This window comes from Bombus fervidus, chromosome 6, assembly GCF_041682495.2.
Source record: "Bombus fervidus isolate BK054 chromosome 6, iyBomFerv1, whole genome shotgun sequence".
In the NCBI taxonomy this organism is placed as follows: Eukaryota; Metazoa; Arthropoda; class Insecta; order Hymenoptera; family Apidae; genus Bombus; species Bombus fervidus.
The window spans coordinates 6,405,902-6,421,256 of record NC_091522.1 but is presented as its reverse complement, the minus strand read 5'-3'; the positions used below and the strand labels follow the sequence as shown (position 1 = coordinate 6,421,256).

The following is a 15,355-nucleotide window of genomic DNA, read 5'->3' as shown; positions in this document are numbered from 1 at the left end:
TGTAGCAAATGTGTATTTGTCTACAGATAACTAAAAGAAAAACTAAATAGGATAAAAAAATTTTAAGTCTTTAATTAAAAGGTTTCAATGAGCGAGACTATTCGTAATTATATGTTCCCTCGTAAAACTTATTTAAGGAGATTATTAAAGCAAAATAAAATGTTCTAACGATAGAGCCACAAGCTGTCGCTATAGTGGCTTTTCATAACGAAAGTGTTAATTAAATTTTTTCTTTTCATATCACTGTAGAATTTCGTTTTTCTTCAATTTTATATGTACCAATCAAGATCAAATCTTTTCCACCGGTAATTATTGATAATTATGATATAAAATAGCTTCTTTCCAAGTGTATAGCAATAGAAATGTTTAAAGCAACAGCGATTACTTACAAATGATAAAATTAGGTTAATAATAATTACTGCTTTATAATGTGCTTGAATATTATTAAACATGGAAGGTGGTCTTTAATTCGAGGCTAATACTGGAGTTCTGATTGCAGTAAGAAATTCAGTGAAATTAACGTTAATTGCTAGTTTTCAATAAGTTGTGCTAACCTGTATTAATTTCCTTAGCTACTGACCTAACTTAATCGTATAATCGATCGCGTGATTACTATAATTTCCATACTTTATTTCAAGCGAATTTATTCATTTTTGTGTTTTCAGACGTATTTGTTCTAGTAAAAATATTTTTATACAAGACAAACTAGTTATCGTTTTAAAAGAAAAAAATCTTATGTTAGTCGTTGAAAAGTTGAGCCATAAACAAGGCTCGACAAAAATACGACTTCATGGGAATCGATAAAACCATCTTTTTTCAAAGATTGATAAATGGACATGTCTACGAATGTTCTAGGAACTGTCGATCGTTAAAGAATTAACGCAGAGGTCACAGTAGCTCGCCTCTAGACTTCTTGAGAAATTATTTGCATTATATTTTTTACGTTTTTCGGCTATCGTATGAATAAAATATCGTGTTTTCCTTGTAAGTATACGTTTTCTAGAAACTTGCGTTTGCATGAAATTACGATTTGTTATTCCGCTTCACCGTGCAGCACGGTTCGATGTAAACTGCTTTTGATGCTTTGAGAAAACATTTATATTCCCCAATAAACTGAAAAACATCCTGTATATTGTTTCGATGACGAATTGTGTATACGTTGATTCTGTCCAAAACAGGACTTCTTTTAATTCAAATAAACTTTGTTTACATGATCGCTTTATAAGCTATTTTATAAATTGATAAATTTAAATTTATAAGAATACTTTAAAAAACTTGTGTTTCATAAATTTAATTTTCTACACTTACAATTAGATAAAATAATTAATATGCTTGGATAACTGTCTATTATCATAATTTGCAATGACAAAACTAATACTTTACTAGAAAAACTAGGACGTAGAAAATATAATTACTTTATTTTTAAGAAATTGCTTATTCGAAACATTCGCCAATAAAATATGTATTACAGAATACCAAGAAAAATAGCTTTTACGGTGTTATTTTTCTTAAAAGTCTAAACAAAACGGAATAAATTTATTTTCACAAAGATTCGATCGAAATGATATACATACGGCGATCGCATCGATTGACATTCGCGTTGAACTTGATCTCGCCGCCGCGCCGCGCCGCGCCGCACTGCCGATACCAATGCATCACGGCATAAATCGTCTTCTGGAGTGACGCGCGACGCCAGCAGATAAAATCTTCGGATGCAAAATGAGCAAACTAAAAGTTAGAATGCGGTGCCTGAGCGCGACAACAGGGGGGAACGTTGGAATACGGAATGACATCCGGCTGGATGACTCTAGTGGGTTCCTGGTATCTTGAAACTCTTTGGAATTCTCTTCGGTGGCCCGAATGCCTGCGCCCCTAACGGAGATTCTTTCCGCGTACGTGATCTATGCCATTTCGTCAGGGAAAAAAGCGCTTCATATCAATACACTGCTACTAAACCGTACTAAACTTTACACTGAATTGGAATTATACAATCACCTGTACACTTAATTGTGCGAACACTAAAGAGATTTGAAATCTTGGAAAATTGTTAGATGTTTTGTTGTTTACCATATTTGCGGAAGGAATTTTATTTTTCTGGTGTTCACGAGTTTAACGTTATTCTTTTAAATGCGTGATTTGCAGAATTAATACGCTAATGCAACAATTTATTTGATACATTTAATTTAGACTTCAAACAGAAGAAAATAATATTATTTTGAGAAAAAGTACAAGAAGAAATTTATTAGGTTAACCGAAAAATTTCTTTCGTTTTATAAGGAAATAATAGACGCACAATGTTTTTTGTTTTATATTAGTTTATTGAATTATGCACGAATGTAATAATAGAAATAGAACGAAATGGATCATACCTAATTCAATAAAATAATATAAAACAGAAATTATTGTTCATCTATTATCACCTTACGAAACGAAAGAAACTTTTCGGACAACCTAATAAATATGTCTTGGTTGATCTCGTATTTTACATGTAAATTGCAATATTCCTAGTCTTTTGTAACAAAAACACGAATTTTCATGAAATCGATATGCAACATAAAATCACTTTTAAACTACTAAAACTACTGACACCGTTGTAAAAATTGAAAATTGAACTTGGAGAAAAATCGCTGCTCTACCCAAACACAATCTACAATTTCGTTCCAACAACGGAGTCAATTTCTATCCAATCGGTAGAAATATTCCCGAGTCAGAGTGGTACGAGGAACGAATGCATTCAGATTTCCGGTCTTCGTATTTCGGATCACAGCTGATCTCAGCAATCTTCACACCCGAATCAACCGATGTTTCAATATATAAGGCGAGTACTAATCCAATTCGTACATATCTTCGTACGAATTCCACTCGTCTCTCAATATTCCATGCAAACTACAAACATTCTGTATGCAAACTGCAACCTGTTCGCACGTTTATCTATACGCGATTCCTTTATTTCCAGATCCACTCGCTTCCATTAACATGGACGTTACTGATAATCGTGAAGCCATTCGAAAACAATTTTGCTCGAGCATATTCCACAGGGACATCACGTTTCTTGACTACAGTCACAAGTGTGCAGTCGCATTTCTCGTGATTCTTTCTTTCGTTAGTCCGTCGTTGCGTCGTGTACCAAATTTTTTCTAACTTAGAGAATCTCGAGTAAAAATCGTCGACCGATTTTCAAAGTTCATGGGGGTATGTTTTCCTTGGTTTGAGGGCGTAGATCGACGAAGGCGTTGAGAACGATGCTTTAATGCAAATACGTTTCGTACAGCTCGGATGCGATAGCACACGTCGTGCTCGAGGTGGCGGATAATAATCAGAACGGAACGCGGCGACCTGAAGCGTAAACGCAAACGCCAGCTGCAGTTCTCGCGCGCAGCAACGCTCTATCTGCATAGCTATCTTCCGATCTCGGTAACACGTACGCGTACCGCGTGCACACGCCGGACGGGCTCGAGCGCGGAATAAATTCGTGTCCTCGACGTCGCGGGGGCTGATTGAAATTTTAAGCCGTCGAACGAGTCCGGATTATGGGAACCGACCATGAGAACCCGCGCAGGACACGGAGCAGCTTGATCACTGAGCTGGCGAAGCATTGTGGTTCAGAGTTTATTTGATTCGTGCGTGGTGGATGAAAGAAATGGTCATGGTTGAAGATTCCAATAAGATTCAAACGATTTGTAGAAGTAGAAGCAAATTGACGAAATTTATTGTGAATGCTTGTAAATGCTTGTAAATGGTATTTATTCGTAGAATTACATTTGTAGCAATAGAACAGTTTTGGATGAAACAGATCAGGTAAATGTAGAATAATAATCCAATGTTGTATAATTCAAACTGAATTAGAAGCATACTACTGCTTGACGGCTTACTAGTTACAGTAATTGAATAAAGCTTGAATCGACCAAACTCTTTTCATTGTGCAAGCAAAAATTCATCGAAGCAAATATCACAATTTGTAATTGCATTTACGTTGAAATGCCGCAAAAAGCTTATTATTATAAATACGTTTCACAAAAGAATTAAAATTCCGTAGAATATGATTATTTTGTAAGCCAAAATTCGCAGATAACTTAGCAGGAAACTAAACTTGAAATATATTTTCATTATAGTTCGTATAGCTGGTGAAACTATAATCCCATTTACTGTCATCAAGCTGAATCGTTTTCTTATATAGACGTCCATTAGAGGATGTTGCACAGGGTTAAAACAGACATCATTTTGTAATTTAGTCGCCGAGGGTCAAACGATTTACAGCAACTCTCACAGATACGCGCATCAAGGAGAGATGTACCGCTCGTATGTAACTAAATTATGCGTCGGGCATCGTGCCCGATGTAACAACCTTTCGTTCCGACTACTACCAATCGATTTCTACATCAGACTGAAAACACGTGCTTGCCAGGATTTATACGCGAGGTCGGTTGAAACGATAGTCCATCATAAATTCTTCGAACGATACGATGAAAACAAGCCCAAAACCTCTACAAGCTTCTTTTTTCCCTTTTCTAGTTTAGTAAGATTAGAAATCGCACTCCCGTTGTTTCGTGACGCAATTTCCAAAAGTAGCTATATCAGGTTTCTACACGAGAGTTATAATTGATGTGAACACACATCACTCCTAAATATACTAATCGAAGAATCTACATTTTATTTGGCCTTTTGATGCAAATAAAAGACTTGACATATTTTCGCTACGATGTAAGTTGTAGACTGAGATTTACATTCTAGTTTCAATTTTAAAAACGTCTAGAGTCACGAATTTTACACAAAATTAGAAGTTTCCACATAAGAATACGGTAAAGATTCGATGGATTAATTGAAAATAGAGAACGAAAAGCCTCCAAGTAAAACAACTAAAGAAGCTGTTTCTATTTCCACAATTTCTAACAATTTTTTTTTTTTAATTGTTCTTCCTGATTACTATAAAAACTTCATAAAACAACGTCATCAAACTCATGGATCCTTCTTCTTTCGCCATTAAACCAAAGCATTAAATCTTGATTTCCTCAATAAAGTTGTTGCATGTTTTTCCTCATACCGTGTAAATGAACTTTCACTCGTTATCGTTCCAGAGAAATTTAACGAAATTCTCCGGAAGATCGCAATTCATCGAGTTTCGATATACTCGACACGAGCTGATGGGATGCCGTGTTCCAACAAGAAATTTCAAGCGAGGACTCGTAACCGAGGTGCTGTAAAAAGCGAGCTCACTTTCGGCGACCTACTGACTCACCTGTCTCCTGTGTGCCAGGTGAGCGTCGCAGAAGCTGTCGCGGCCAAGCGATCGAGCTGCCGATCGTCGACCGCAAACATTTCTCCACGATACACGATCATTAAGCAATAATTCCGAGCTGGTGATCGGCCACTCGGCCAATCTGTTACACAGTTTGTCCCTCCTACGCGGATCCCATGCGAACGGGTAGCTCGGTTGCGTTCACGGAGGCGTAAATTGCGTAGGAATAATAGAAGCTGATCGCTGACACAATGAACGACATTCCCGCGCATGACAATCTCCACTCGACGGCATAATCGTTCCACGGAACCTTTCCGCTGTTGGTCACTTAATTAATTTACCCAACATTCCAGCCCATTATACCAGTCCCTTGTAGCTACTTATTTTTACAGAGAACGTTTGGGAAGTTATTATAGTTATTGTTTCGTGGAAACAGAGATTTGTGGACTTTTTTTGAGACACTTGGGGGAATGTGAAATTTTTCTTGGAATTTTTGTAATGCCTAAGAAGTATACGATAAAAAGAAATACGATTTATGAGGAGTTAATGAGCAGGTATGTGTTGAGTGGTCGTTAACATACTTGTTGGAAACAATTGTATTAAAATTTCCGAAAACAGTCTTACAACCTTTCCTTTACCTGTGAAGCGCTGACAAACATTTACATCAGATTTGCTATCCTTCACAATATTCAAAGATCAGTTTATAAACTGCTGTTGATTTCATGCTTTGCACAGCTCTCTGGTGAATAACAGTTTCTGGAAATCTAGGAAATTTAAATCATCGTTCTCGCGAACCATCAACCGCAATTACTACGTATCTTCCTTGCTATAATAAATATTTTCCATGAAAGCCATTCAAAGACATCGAGAACTTGCATGTTCGTGCGATTTGCATGCGAGTATTGGAAATATCAACAAACTGCAAGATCAGCCCTAAATTTGACACGGTCGAAACAAGTCTCCTTAATCGTTTTAGACTTTGGAATCGAGGCTGTCGATGAGCGCTACTTCATTCCTTTCGCGACGAGAAAACAAGGATCCTGTTTGTACGACGTTCGCAAGGCTCCTTGACAACTAATCTCGCCGCAAATTCCATGGTCAAACTTTCAAAATAACCAACGGTTACCAAATAATTGAGTTAGCCGATTAAATCAACTGTCCGATCGACGAATCACTTCCATCAATTAATTATTCGCCAGCTTCGAGAGAATAGCATATTATCCAAAATAGCGTTTAATCAGCGCAAGCTTCGGGCTTTAAGTAATTGATTATAGATACATTTTACGGATAGATAAATTATAAGATAGATTGCTCCTAAATAGATATTATACTGTTATTACATGTTAGATATTACTACATATATTCATTTTATATTCTATTTAAATGAGTGTGAATGCGAATGAATGTATTTAAATTAAATTAACATAGTAAACCATGACTTTTTGACATTTCAAGTAATTTCGTTAGAAGCTATAAAATTTTATTTCGAGCGGTTCTACAATATATAAATTTTGAAAGATTTTCGATGTGTATAATTTTTCGTGCAAATCTTCGTACACTCAACAAAAGGGCTATTCCTATTAAAATTAAATACTACAAAATTTCACTGTCAAGCTAACGCGTTTTACACCAACGCGATTAAAAGAGGTAAAAAGTAAGTTTGTAATACCATGCGTTATATAAGTGTACGGTTCATGTATCAACTGTAACAAAACTTATTTTTCTGTAAAAGAAACTTTGCATTTGTCATAAGAAAACTGCTTACGTAACTCCGCAATATACGAAATTAATTAACAAAAGCTCTTCATCTAAGTTATTATCTTACCATGAATTTTCCACGAACGTCTCCTATGACATATTTAAACACTCGCCTAGTGCCTCGTGGTTTATTTCTCTAGCAGCAACGCGAACATTTTAAGACGCACTAACCAGTTCCAGCGCGTACCATCTGTCCAATTAATTCCGGCTGTTCAACGTAACCGCTTAATTAATTACCCGCGAAGCAATTAATTCGCTCATGGCCCCGTGTCGGTGAACATGACTACAAAGCCTCGACTATCTAGCTTGCTTGAAAAAAGCCGTAAAGTTTCGCGTCATTCGCCTAGAAAGAAGGGACCCGTCGCGCGATCAACGACAAGCTGAGCAACAGATGACTTAAACGGATCTCTGCTACTTTTTACGGGCGATGACACAAGCGTTTTTGCTTTTTCTCCCGATCGTGCGAACGTGGAGGGTCCACCAAGCCCATCCACGAACCAAGGGAAACGTACTCGAGCCCTCGATTTCATCATTTTTCTTCGCTTTTGGCCTTCGACCTCTCAGGCTCCGCCTCGCCTTCTTTATGTTCACGAAATATTCCTATACGGAGGATTGAGAGAAGCTGACGTTCTCAAGCAATCGAAAAACGGGAGAGTACGATAGGATCGAAGACTGAACTCTGTAGGGAGCTACTTGACTGGGAAAGTAACCTTGACCAAATCTCTTCGACTGCTGGGATCCCTCTCGTGAAAGAAATATGCTACGTAGAACTTTTGACGGTTGAAACTTTGCAGTAACAGCTTCTGTCGAAATCGAAATGCTTGCATTTGCTAAAGGTTATTCTAATTTTGTACCTAGTTGAGTGTATTACTGTCGTAATAAATGTGAATTGATGTCTGATTATTTTTAGTAAATTGTGTATTTAGAAAAGCATTAGCAATTTCTATCCAGACTTTCTATCTACCTCTTATTCGGGGTTTATTTAATATACATATATCTAGGACTTAACCGAATCTTTTTAATGAGATGAAGAAAACTGGATCACTAAATCGCAAAAAATTTATAATAACAAAAGAAGATTTACGCTCTATTTAATGGGAGTTGTATTAGTGAAATTAACGGAAGTAGCAATTATTTCCAAACCATTTATAGAATGTAACAGATTTATAGAATATCAGGAAAAGATCTTTCGAAGAACATACGCAGATCGCTAGCCCTACCACTCGATAGAACATTAAATATCCTAAGTCATATTGCCATCAATTATCTTACGATTTTTTCACTGGCTATATTCATCGCTGTTAACTACTTACGGCTTTAACAGTAAATATATTATATACTGTGTCTGAAACGAATCATTCAAATATCGTACGCAATTCGCATTCAGTAATTCATACTGTTCCAATATGGAACTAAAGTCAAAGCTAAAATTGAACTGTGATGCCATAGCACATACATATACGTATGTTCTCCCTTCATTGTGTGTAATCCATAATGAGATAATGAAACACGTTGATCATGCATGATAGATTCGTTCAAGCTCTTCGTATCTTCTTTTTATCACTCCCTGTGCGAACATCATGGCAACAAAATAAAAAAAAGACAACGCCAAACTGCCAGAAAATTCTGAGTCACGTAATGCTGCAGAAATAGTAGGAGGATGACGGAATGCTTCCGCATCGTCTTCGTTTTTAGAAGCAACGTTCGACGTTGCAACAACGTGTGCCGATCGATCGAAATCATCTGTTTGCTCAGTGTAAATATCGGTTTCGACGCTCGCCTTGCAATGTGTTGACATGCATCGGTGCATTACGAGGCCTATATACACTACTTAGACGAGTTACATTGACGCACCAACACGATTCGTAAGAAATAATTGCTCCCTGGATCTCATGTACGCGGCCACGTACAAGCTTTTGACTCTCGCGAGTGGTAACCGGTCGCGCGCGTCTTTTTCTTATACCGCCGGAGCCTCGCGCCGTTTAAATTCGTGGGGTAGAGATTCTGGAACAGGTATACCAATTTAGGCGGCAAGAGTAAGAAGGATTTCAATGATGCAGTATTAGTTGCTATCGGTGAATATCTTTAGAGCTTGAATCGATGTAAGCTTTTGCTCTTTCTTTCTCGTAATTTCATAAAATCGTTGGTGTTATTTAATCTGCATTCAAACATCAAAACGTACTAGAAGCGCAAGAAAAACATACCTACTTGTTAAAAAATGCCAAATAATTATGCAATAAAAACTGGTCCACAAACTAACAGATCAGTGGTATCAAAAGACCATAGAATTTAAAAGAAGAACAATTTGAATTATTTACAGATTATTCTTTAGTTATTAAAAATATACAGTAGCTATTAAAATTCCTTGTCTACCGGAGTGGAAGTTCTTGAGGTGCGAATTTAATACGATTTCGCGTCAGTCCCCGAAACCGATAGGACGTTGAAAGACAAAACTTGAAGGCGAAAACTGGCTTATGCTTTCGGGTGTCATTCAAGGCATTTAGTTCTGTAGTCGAGGCCTCTAAAACAACCGTACCGCGGTAAGCAAAGGCAGAATAAAAAGAAAGGACGAGGGGAAATAAGAAAACGACGTGTTGGACCTGACGGTCATGGATGGAACGTGTTTTGGAATCTTGCACAGCGGTCATGGCGTCACATTCAATTTGTTGTGCACGGTTTCAGCGAAAACATCGATAAAGTAGATGATCGATTCCTAACTGAACCATGTTGTGTCGTGTCGAAGAAGAGTTTCGTCTTATGAACGGGATCGTATTAACGCTTCATTAAAAACGTCGCTTACGTTCGACCGTGATTAAAATTATCAATCAGCGTCAGTGATATCACTTCACTTTGATATTAAACGTAAAACGTCCAACATTCCCGACAAATAATTGCAGTCAGTTACAAAAATCTACATACGCCCGTTAAGCTTGAAATATTGTAACAAATTGAACTTCGATACATATTTGAAAAAATAAAACTAAGAAGGAAAAGTAAAAAAAAAAATATGCAATATTATAAAAGTGTAAATATATGTACCTCTTATACATTATAAAATTTAAGGGCTTCTAATTTCTAAAGCAATTTCTTTCTGCGACTTCTGCGAATTGAATACCTCTTTAATTCCCATTGGACATTCGTTGATATACTGTTAAATTTAAAGTCATTTTACATGCTTTTGTGTTTGCGAGTGTAAATGATTTTGTAATAAAGAACATTTTTTGTTTCTACCGATAAATGGGATACACAAAAATCAATGGATGTATGTAAATTTCTCAATTGACCACATATGGAATATCTTTTTATAAAATAAAATTTTTTCACAAAGTACAATTCTACTTTATAAAAAGAAATCACGTATAAAAATTCACATGGGAAACTCACGTTTACTTTGGCGAGATACAACTCCAATTCCTTATATGGATCCATCTCTGATTTAGCTGCGGTCAGCACCTTGCCACTTTCATTACCACTTTCCACTATTTTCAACTGATTCACTGTTTTCGAGATGGGTAAACCCGACGCGACACTTCCTTTCGAGCCATCGACATACAGCCCGCCGCTGTCTTGCATGGTCTCCATGCTCTACCGTCACCTTGACCTCACGCGCATTTTCTTCTGCACCTGTAACAGCGAGGAACATAACGATCAGTGTGATTCAGAAAGCGATCCAGTCGGATAATTGGAAGAAAGTTCGCGACATATTGATATGCCTTGGTTAATTCCATGACCTTTGAGATAGAAACTTTATCGTGGCGCCATGTATCGTGTATTATCGTTTCGCAATTATGTATCCGTCTGACATCTTTCACGCGCTTGACTTATTTCCTAAACTTCGCTAGAATTGTGAACTGTGGAATTTTAAATAACTGTTTATCATTTAAAAATAAATTGAAATTCAGGTTATTTTACTGTTATTAGAATGACACAATGCGTATCAAGGTAACTTTTTAGGCAAATGTTTGCGGATTGTTCTAATTACATTATAAATAGAATTACACATCACATTTTCGAAATTATAAATACAATATACTGTTTCAACTTGAATACATTATAGTCTGTGCTGAATATAATCATAGTAATAGCCTGTGTATAATTACATTCATCGTAGAAATATGATTTATTAGAATTCATGCGCTAGCTCTTGAAGGAATAGAATACGTAATTAACAAAACAGTACTGGCCAATACCTTCTCCACGCTCAAACCCAACAGTATTACATATTTAATTTCAATTGGACCAATATTGATAGTACTGTAACACTAGTAAACCTAGTAGTAACCCAAGGACAGAGGAAGGAACGAAAGTTCTCAATCAACGAGTGATTTATACGGTCTTCAGTCAGCAAAAGATTTCCTAATCCCTTTTAATCCATATTTGCTCCTCAAAAAGGCCTATAATTTATATCATTATCGTTGGAAATACAAATTAGCGTTTGAAACGATGAAATAGGAGAACAAAAGAAGAGACCAGGTGGATACCTACGGGCGAAAGGATTATAATTAGCCCTAGTGTGACTCACTACTAGGCTCGCTGCGTGTAGCGGCTCGTATAATCCCGGCTTGTCAAACACTTGAAAAGGGTAAAATGGCCACCTGCGCTGTTATGATTGCATTTGGCTAAATTTAGCAGAACTGTTCGCGTTAGTCACCAGAGCTAATTATATTTCGCAGATTAGTCTGCCCGCCGAAACGCGAGAAGACTGATCTGAAATTACTGCTGCAGTTTGTACCTCTTTCCCCCGCCCTTTTCTCTTCTCTCTTTATTCATGATCGTTTTACATCATTAGACTGATTAACGTAACCAACATTCTCTTCTGGATTCTCTTCCCGTTCTTACAATCGAGTTTCGTAACGCTCCATCTACAAAGAAATTCCGTTACAGTCTCTTGTTAAACATATGTGGATTTTATAATTACTTCGAATTACTATAGAATCGTATCTAATTAAATTGTGGAGTTGTAGAACCATGACAAAGTTGTTAATTTTCACTGCACAGTAAGTCATAAGATCATTAAGTCAAAGATCATTTTTTATAATATAAATTTCATCGTATCACGTATCTCGTTTCTGTTTATTAGCGTACATTATTATGTATCTAACAAGTCGAATAATTCAATAAAAATAGCTTTTGTTACAAAGTCATTAATTATAGGAAGTAGAACAGTCAACTACCTTATTAGGATGAACAGTGCATCCCTGAGTCTCTTCCTATACTTCACTCTTAGTTGTGTTTCTCATACACGTATCTCCATGTGGAAGCACTCTAATCACCCTGAGACTCTTGACTTTATAGTTTCATCCATTTCCTTGCTGAACATTCGCAGGGAGTACACGGTCTTTTGTGAATGGATCTCGTTTCCACGAGTTTGGTGAGCATTTTAAAGTTCAACGGGCCAACGGGTCTCTATCATCAGGGACCTGAATCACGATCGAGCGATCTACAGCGAGATCGTGTGTGTCGATTGCGCGGAGTCAAGTGGCATACTTATAGGGCATGATATGATTACCGTTTCATTCAGTGAGCCTGGCAACAATAAAGTTATGCATGAAAACACGAGTCGTTCCGAGAGGCGCAGACGTAATATTAGAAAATCACCGGATGTCTGGATCGCAATAACCTGTCGACACTCAATATGTCAGGTGATTTCACAGGTGAACGATGATGCTCGAGCAACGTCATAGCGATTTCATGATTTCCGCGCGAGAAACTCGCGAGTTCCAACACGTAATAGATTCTTCCGTCAATGCTGTGAGAAGAAGAGGAATTATAAATATACACGAACACAAATGTAAGTATATACGTAGACAGCAAAACAAGTTACGAAGTATCTACGTTAGGTAATTCGGAACCTGTAATAAAAGTTTGTTATTATAATTTATCACTTTAGCTCGAAATTAATTGATTAACGTCGTATCGTTTATCGAAGGAATTCTTGCCCCCTCATATACGATATTCCAAGTAATTATCGCATATGACTTGGCTGGAATTCGAAGAATAAAGACGTTACAACAAACAAGAAAAACATTACCTCTCTCGAGTAATTATATTCGCTTCCACTTCATTAACGCTACGAGTTAATTTAAAATCCAGAAAAAGCGGCGCGTGGGTAGGAAATCAAATTATAAAATTATTTCCATGTACGCACACATATACGGACAATTTGGTCGTCGTTTGATAAATGTATCATTACACTTTACCGCTCTACCGTGAAATTAATTGATCCAACTTTTAATTAGAGCTCAGCGGCGATCAAAGATAGCGGTAATAATATAGCTAGAAAGTAGCCATTTATAAAACAGAGACTACTTCGATGCGTGGCACAGAGGTGAAACTCGGCGCTCTGTGGTGTATTTTGTTGTTGCATACACGTAAAATTGAGACATTGCACGATGGAAAATATTGTACGTCTGGATAATTATACGAGGAGACGTACGCACGCCTCTACGCGTCGTTGGAACGCCGACCACGTTCGAATCGATTCCGCAAAACCGTGATTAGCCATGCGTCCGCTGTTTTATATCTGCCTGTCGGGTCCTGTGACGCCCTGTTAACTACCTGTGACGGCGATATACAACATCGATATTTAATTAATTTTTACGCAATGATCAAAACACACACGCTCAAATCAAGCCAAGTCCGCCTGGTTTCGTAGACCAGTTTCTCGATCGACGTTGATTTATTAGCGGGAATACGATTAGCGTCTGTGATTTCAACGACGACGATCGTATGTTTGTCATTCAAAAGAAAAAAAAGGGGGGGGGGAATACAAGAAATATAAGAGAAAGAGGAGAAAAAAAAAATGAAAAACATTGGAAACTGGCGCTTGGCGTCGCGAAAGCTTTGTACGTGGAGGTTCGAGGCGCCACTTTGACGCTACATTGCCAGACATTTGCAGTCGACACAAACGATCCGTGTTATTTCTACGATCTGAGCTATCCAGGTGTGAAGTCTCGCGGGATTCGTGCAATCGGGAATAAATTACTGACAATAATTTCTAAGCGATAAGAAAGACACGCGTCTCAAGGCGAGTTTTAATTCAGTCGAACCAACTGGCCGTGTCCACCGTGGTCGAGAATGGCATTTGATCGGGGTGAGGTATCGATACCACTCGAGGCATCGGTATCGAAGCTATTTGCCAAGCATTCTGACGCCCCTCGCGTCCCTATCGCGAGCCACAAATTCCCACGTCCCACGCCATCTCGGTGACAGGCAGTTGTCGACTGGAATTTCACCGACTGCTGGCTTTTCTTCACGAGGCGAGAAGTTGATTGAGACAAATTAAGAAGAGTTGTTGGCGCAACCATTTTTGGCAATTAAACAGTTTTCAGTATCGTAATCTGAAAAATGTTAGTATTATCATTATATCCGTTTGAACAAAGAAATTCCATGCAATAACGATGAGCGATAATATACATATACATTCTTATATCGGAGTAAAAGTTCATCGTTCGTTAATCAATTATGAGAAGAAATTTAATTTCTTTGATAAATCTGAATAACTAACATTTTTATCGATTAAGTATATATGCGGTAAAAGGTGTTTTAATGCTATCATCGGATAAAAATCATCGCTAACATGGATAAATGGCAAATCGCAGATGTTGTTATATGGGTATTTTAAATAGACGGAGTGGAAGAACGAGTAAGTTCGTGGTTTCATTCACCTGGCACACTTGTATTCCTCTTTTTTTTTTTTTTTTATGAGCGTACCGTAAAAGAATAAGGGCATAATTAAAGCTTTTTATTTTTAAAGATACAAATTCGGAAAAAAGCAGAGTGTGTCATAAATAAAGGAACGTTAAGTAAAGATACGATTCATTACAGTTATTGCAATGATACGCTTTTTTTAATGACATCAGCTGCAATTTTGTTGTAAATTTCAATTGCAGTGCGCAGTATACGTGTAGGTAGTATCGAGTCATTATATAACAGTTATCCTCGAAAACTATATTTTATAAAAAGGTTTCAAATGTACCTATCAGATCAAACGCGACCTCCACAGATAGTTAAGTTCATATAAACGAAGCTTGTTATGAGAAAATTTAACAAAATGTGATCTCGATGATGAAAAGAAGAATGTCTCATATATTACAATTATATTTAAAATGTACAATCACGACTAGACAATTTTTTCCGTTCCACTACCATAAGGAACCGTAACGAAATATTTTCTCCCCAGCTGTGAATACGAAATATTACTGTTCGCCGTAATTCCATTCGCGATACCTCTATCAAGGCTATTGAAATAGGCGTTCATTGCTGACCTATCGCCGGCCACAAATTCCCACGTCCTACGCCGACATTGTCAAGCGGACACCAACAGTAATTTCGCCGACAATTCCTCGAACCGTACAGGTA

At 37.3% G+C, this 15,355-nt stretch overlaps 1 protein-coding gene across 2 annotated transcripts in view; it reads right to left on the bottom strand.

Annotated features, from left to right (window-relative positions):
* Cv-c (RhoGTPase activating protein) overlaps positions 1-15,355 on the bottom strand; it is a 350,396-nt gene that overhangs the window by 310,085 nt on the left and 24,956 nt on the right. For both annotated transcript variants that reach the window (XM_072005731.1, XM_072005732.1), the window contains exon 2: positions 10,379-10,618. In XM_072005731.1, coding sequence (XP_071861832.1) covers positions 10,379-10,576 — 198 coding nt within the window. In that variant the 5' untranslated portion in view covers positions 10,577-10,618. The remainder of the gene's footprint in view (positions 1-10,378; positions 10,619-15,355) is intronic.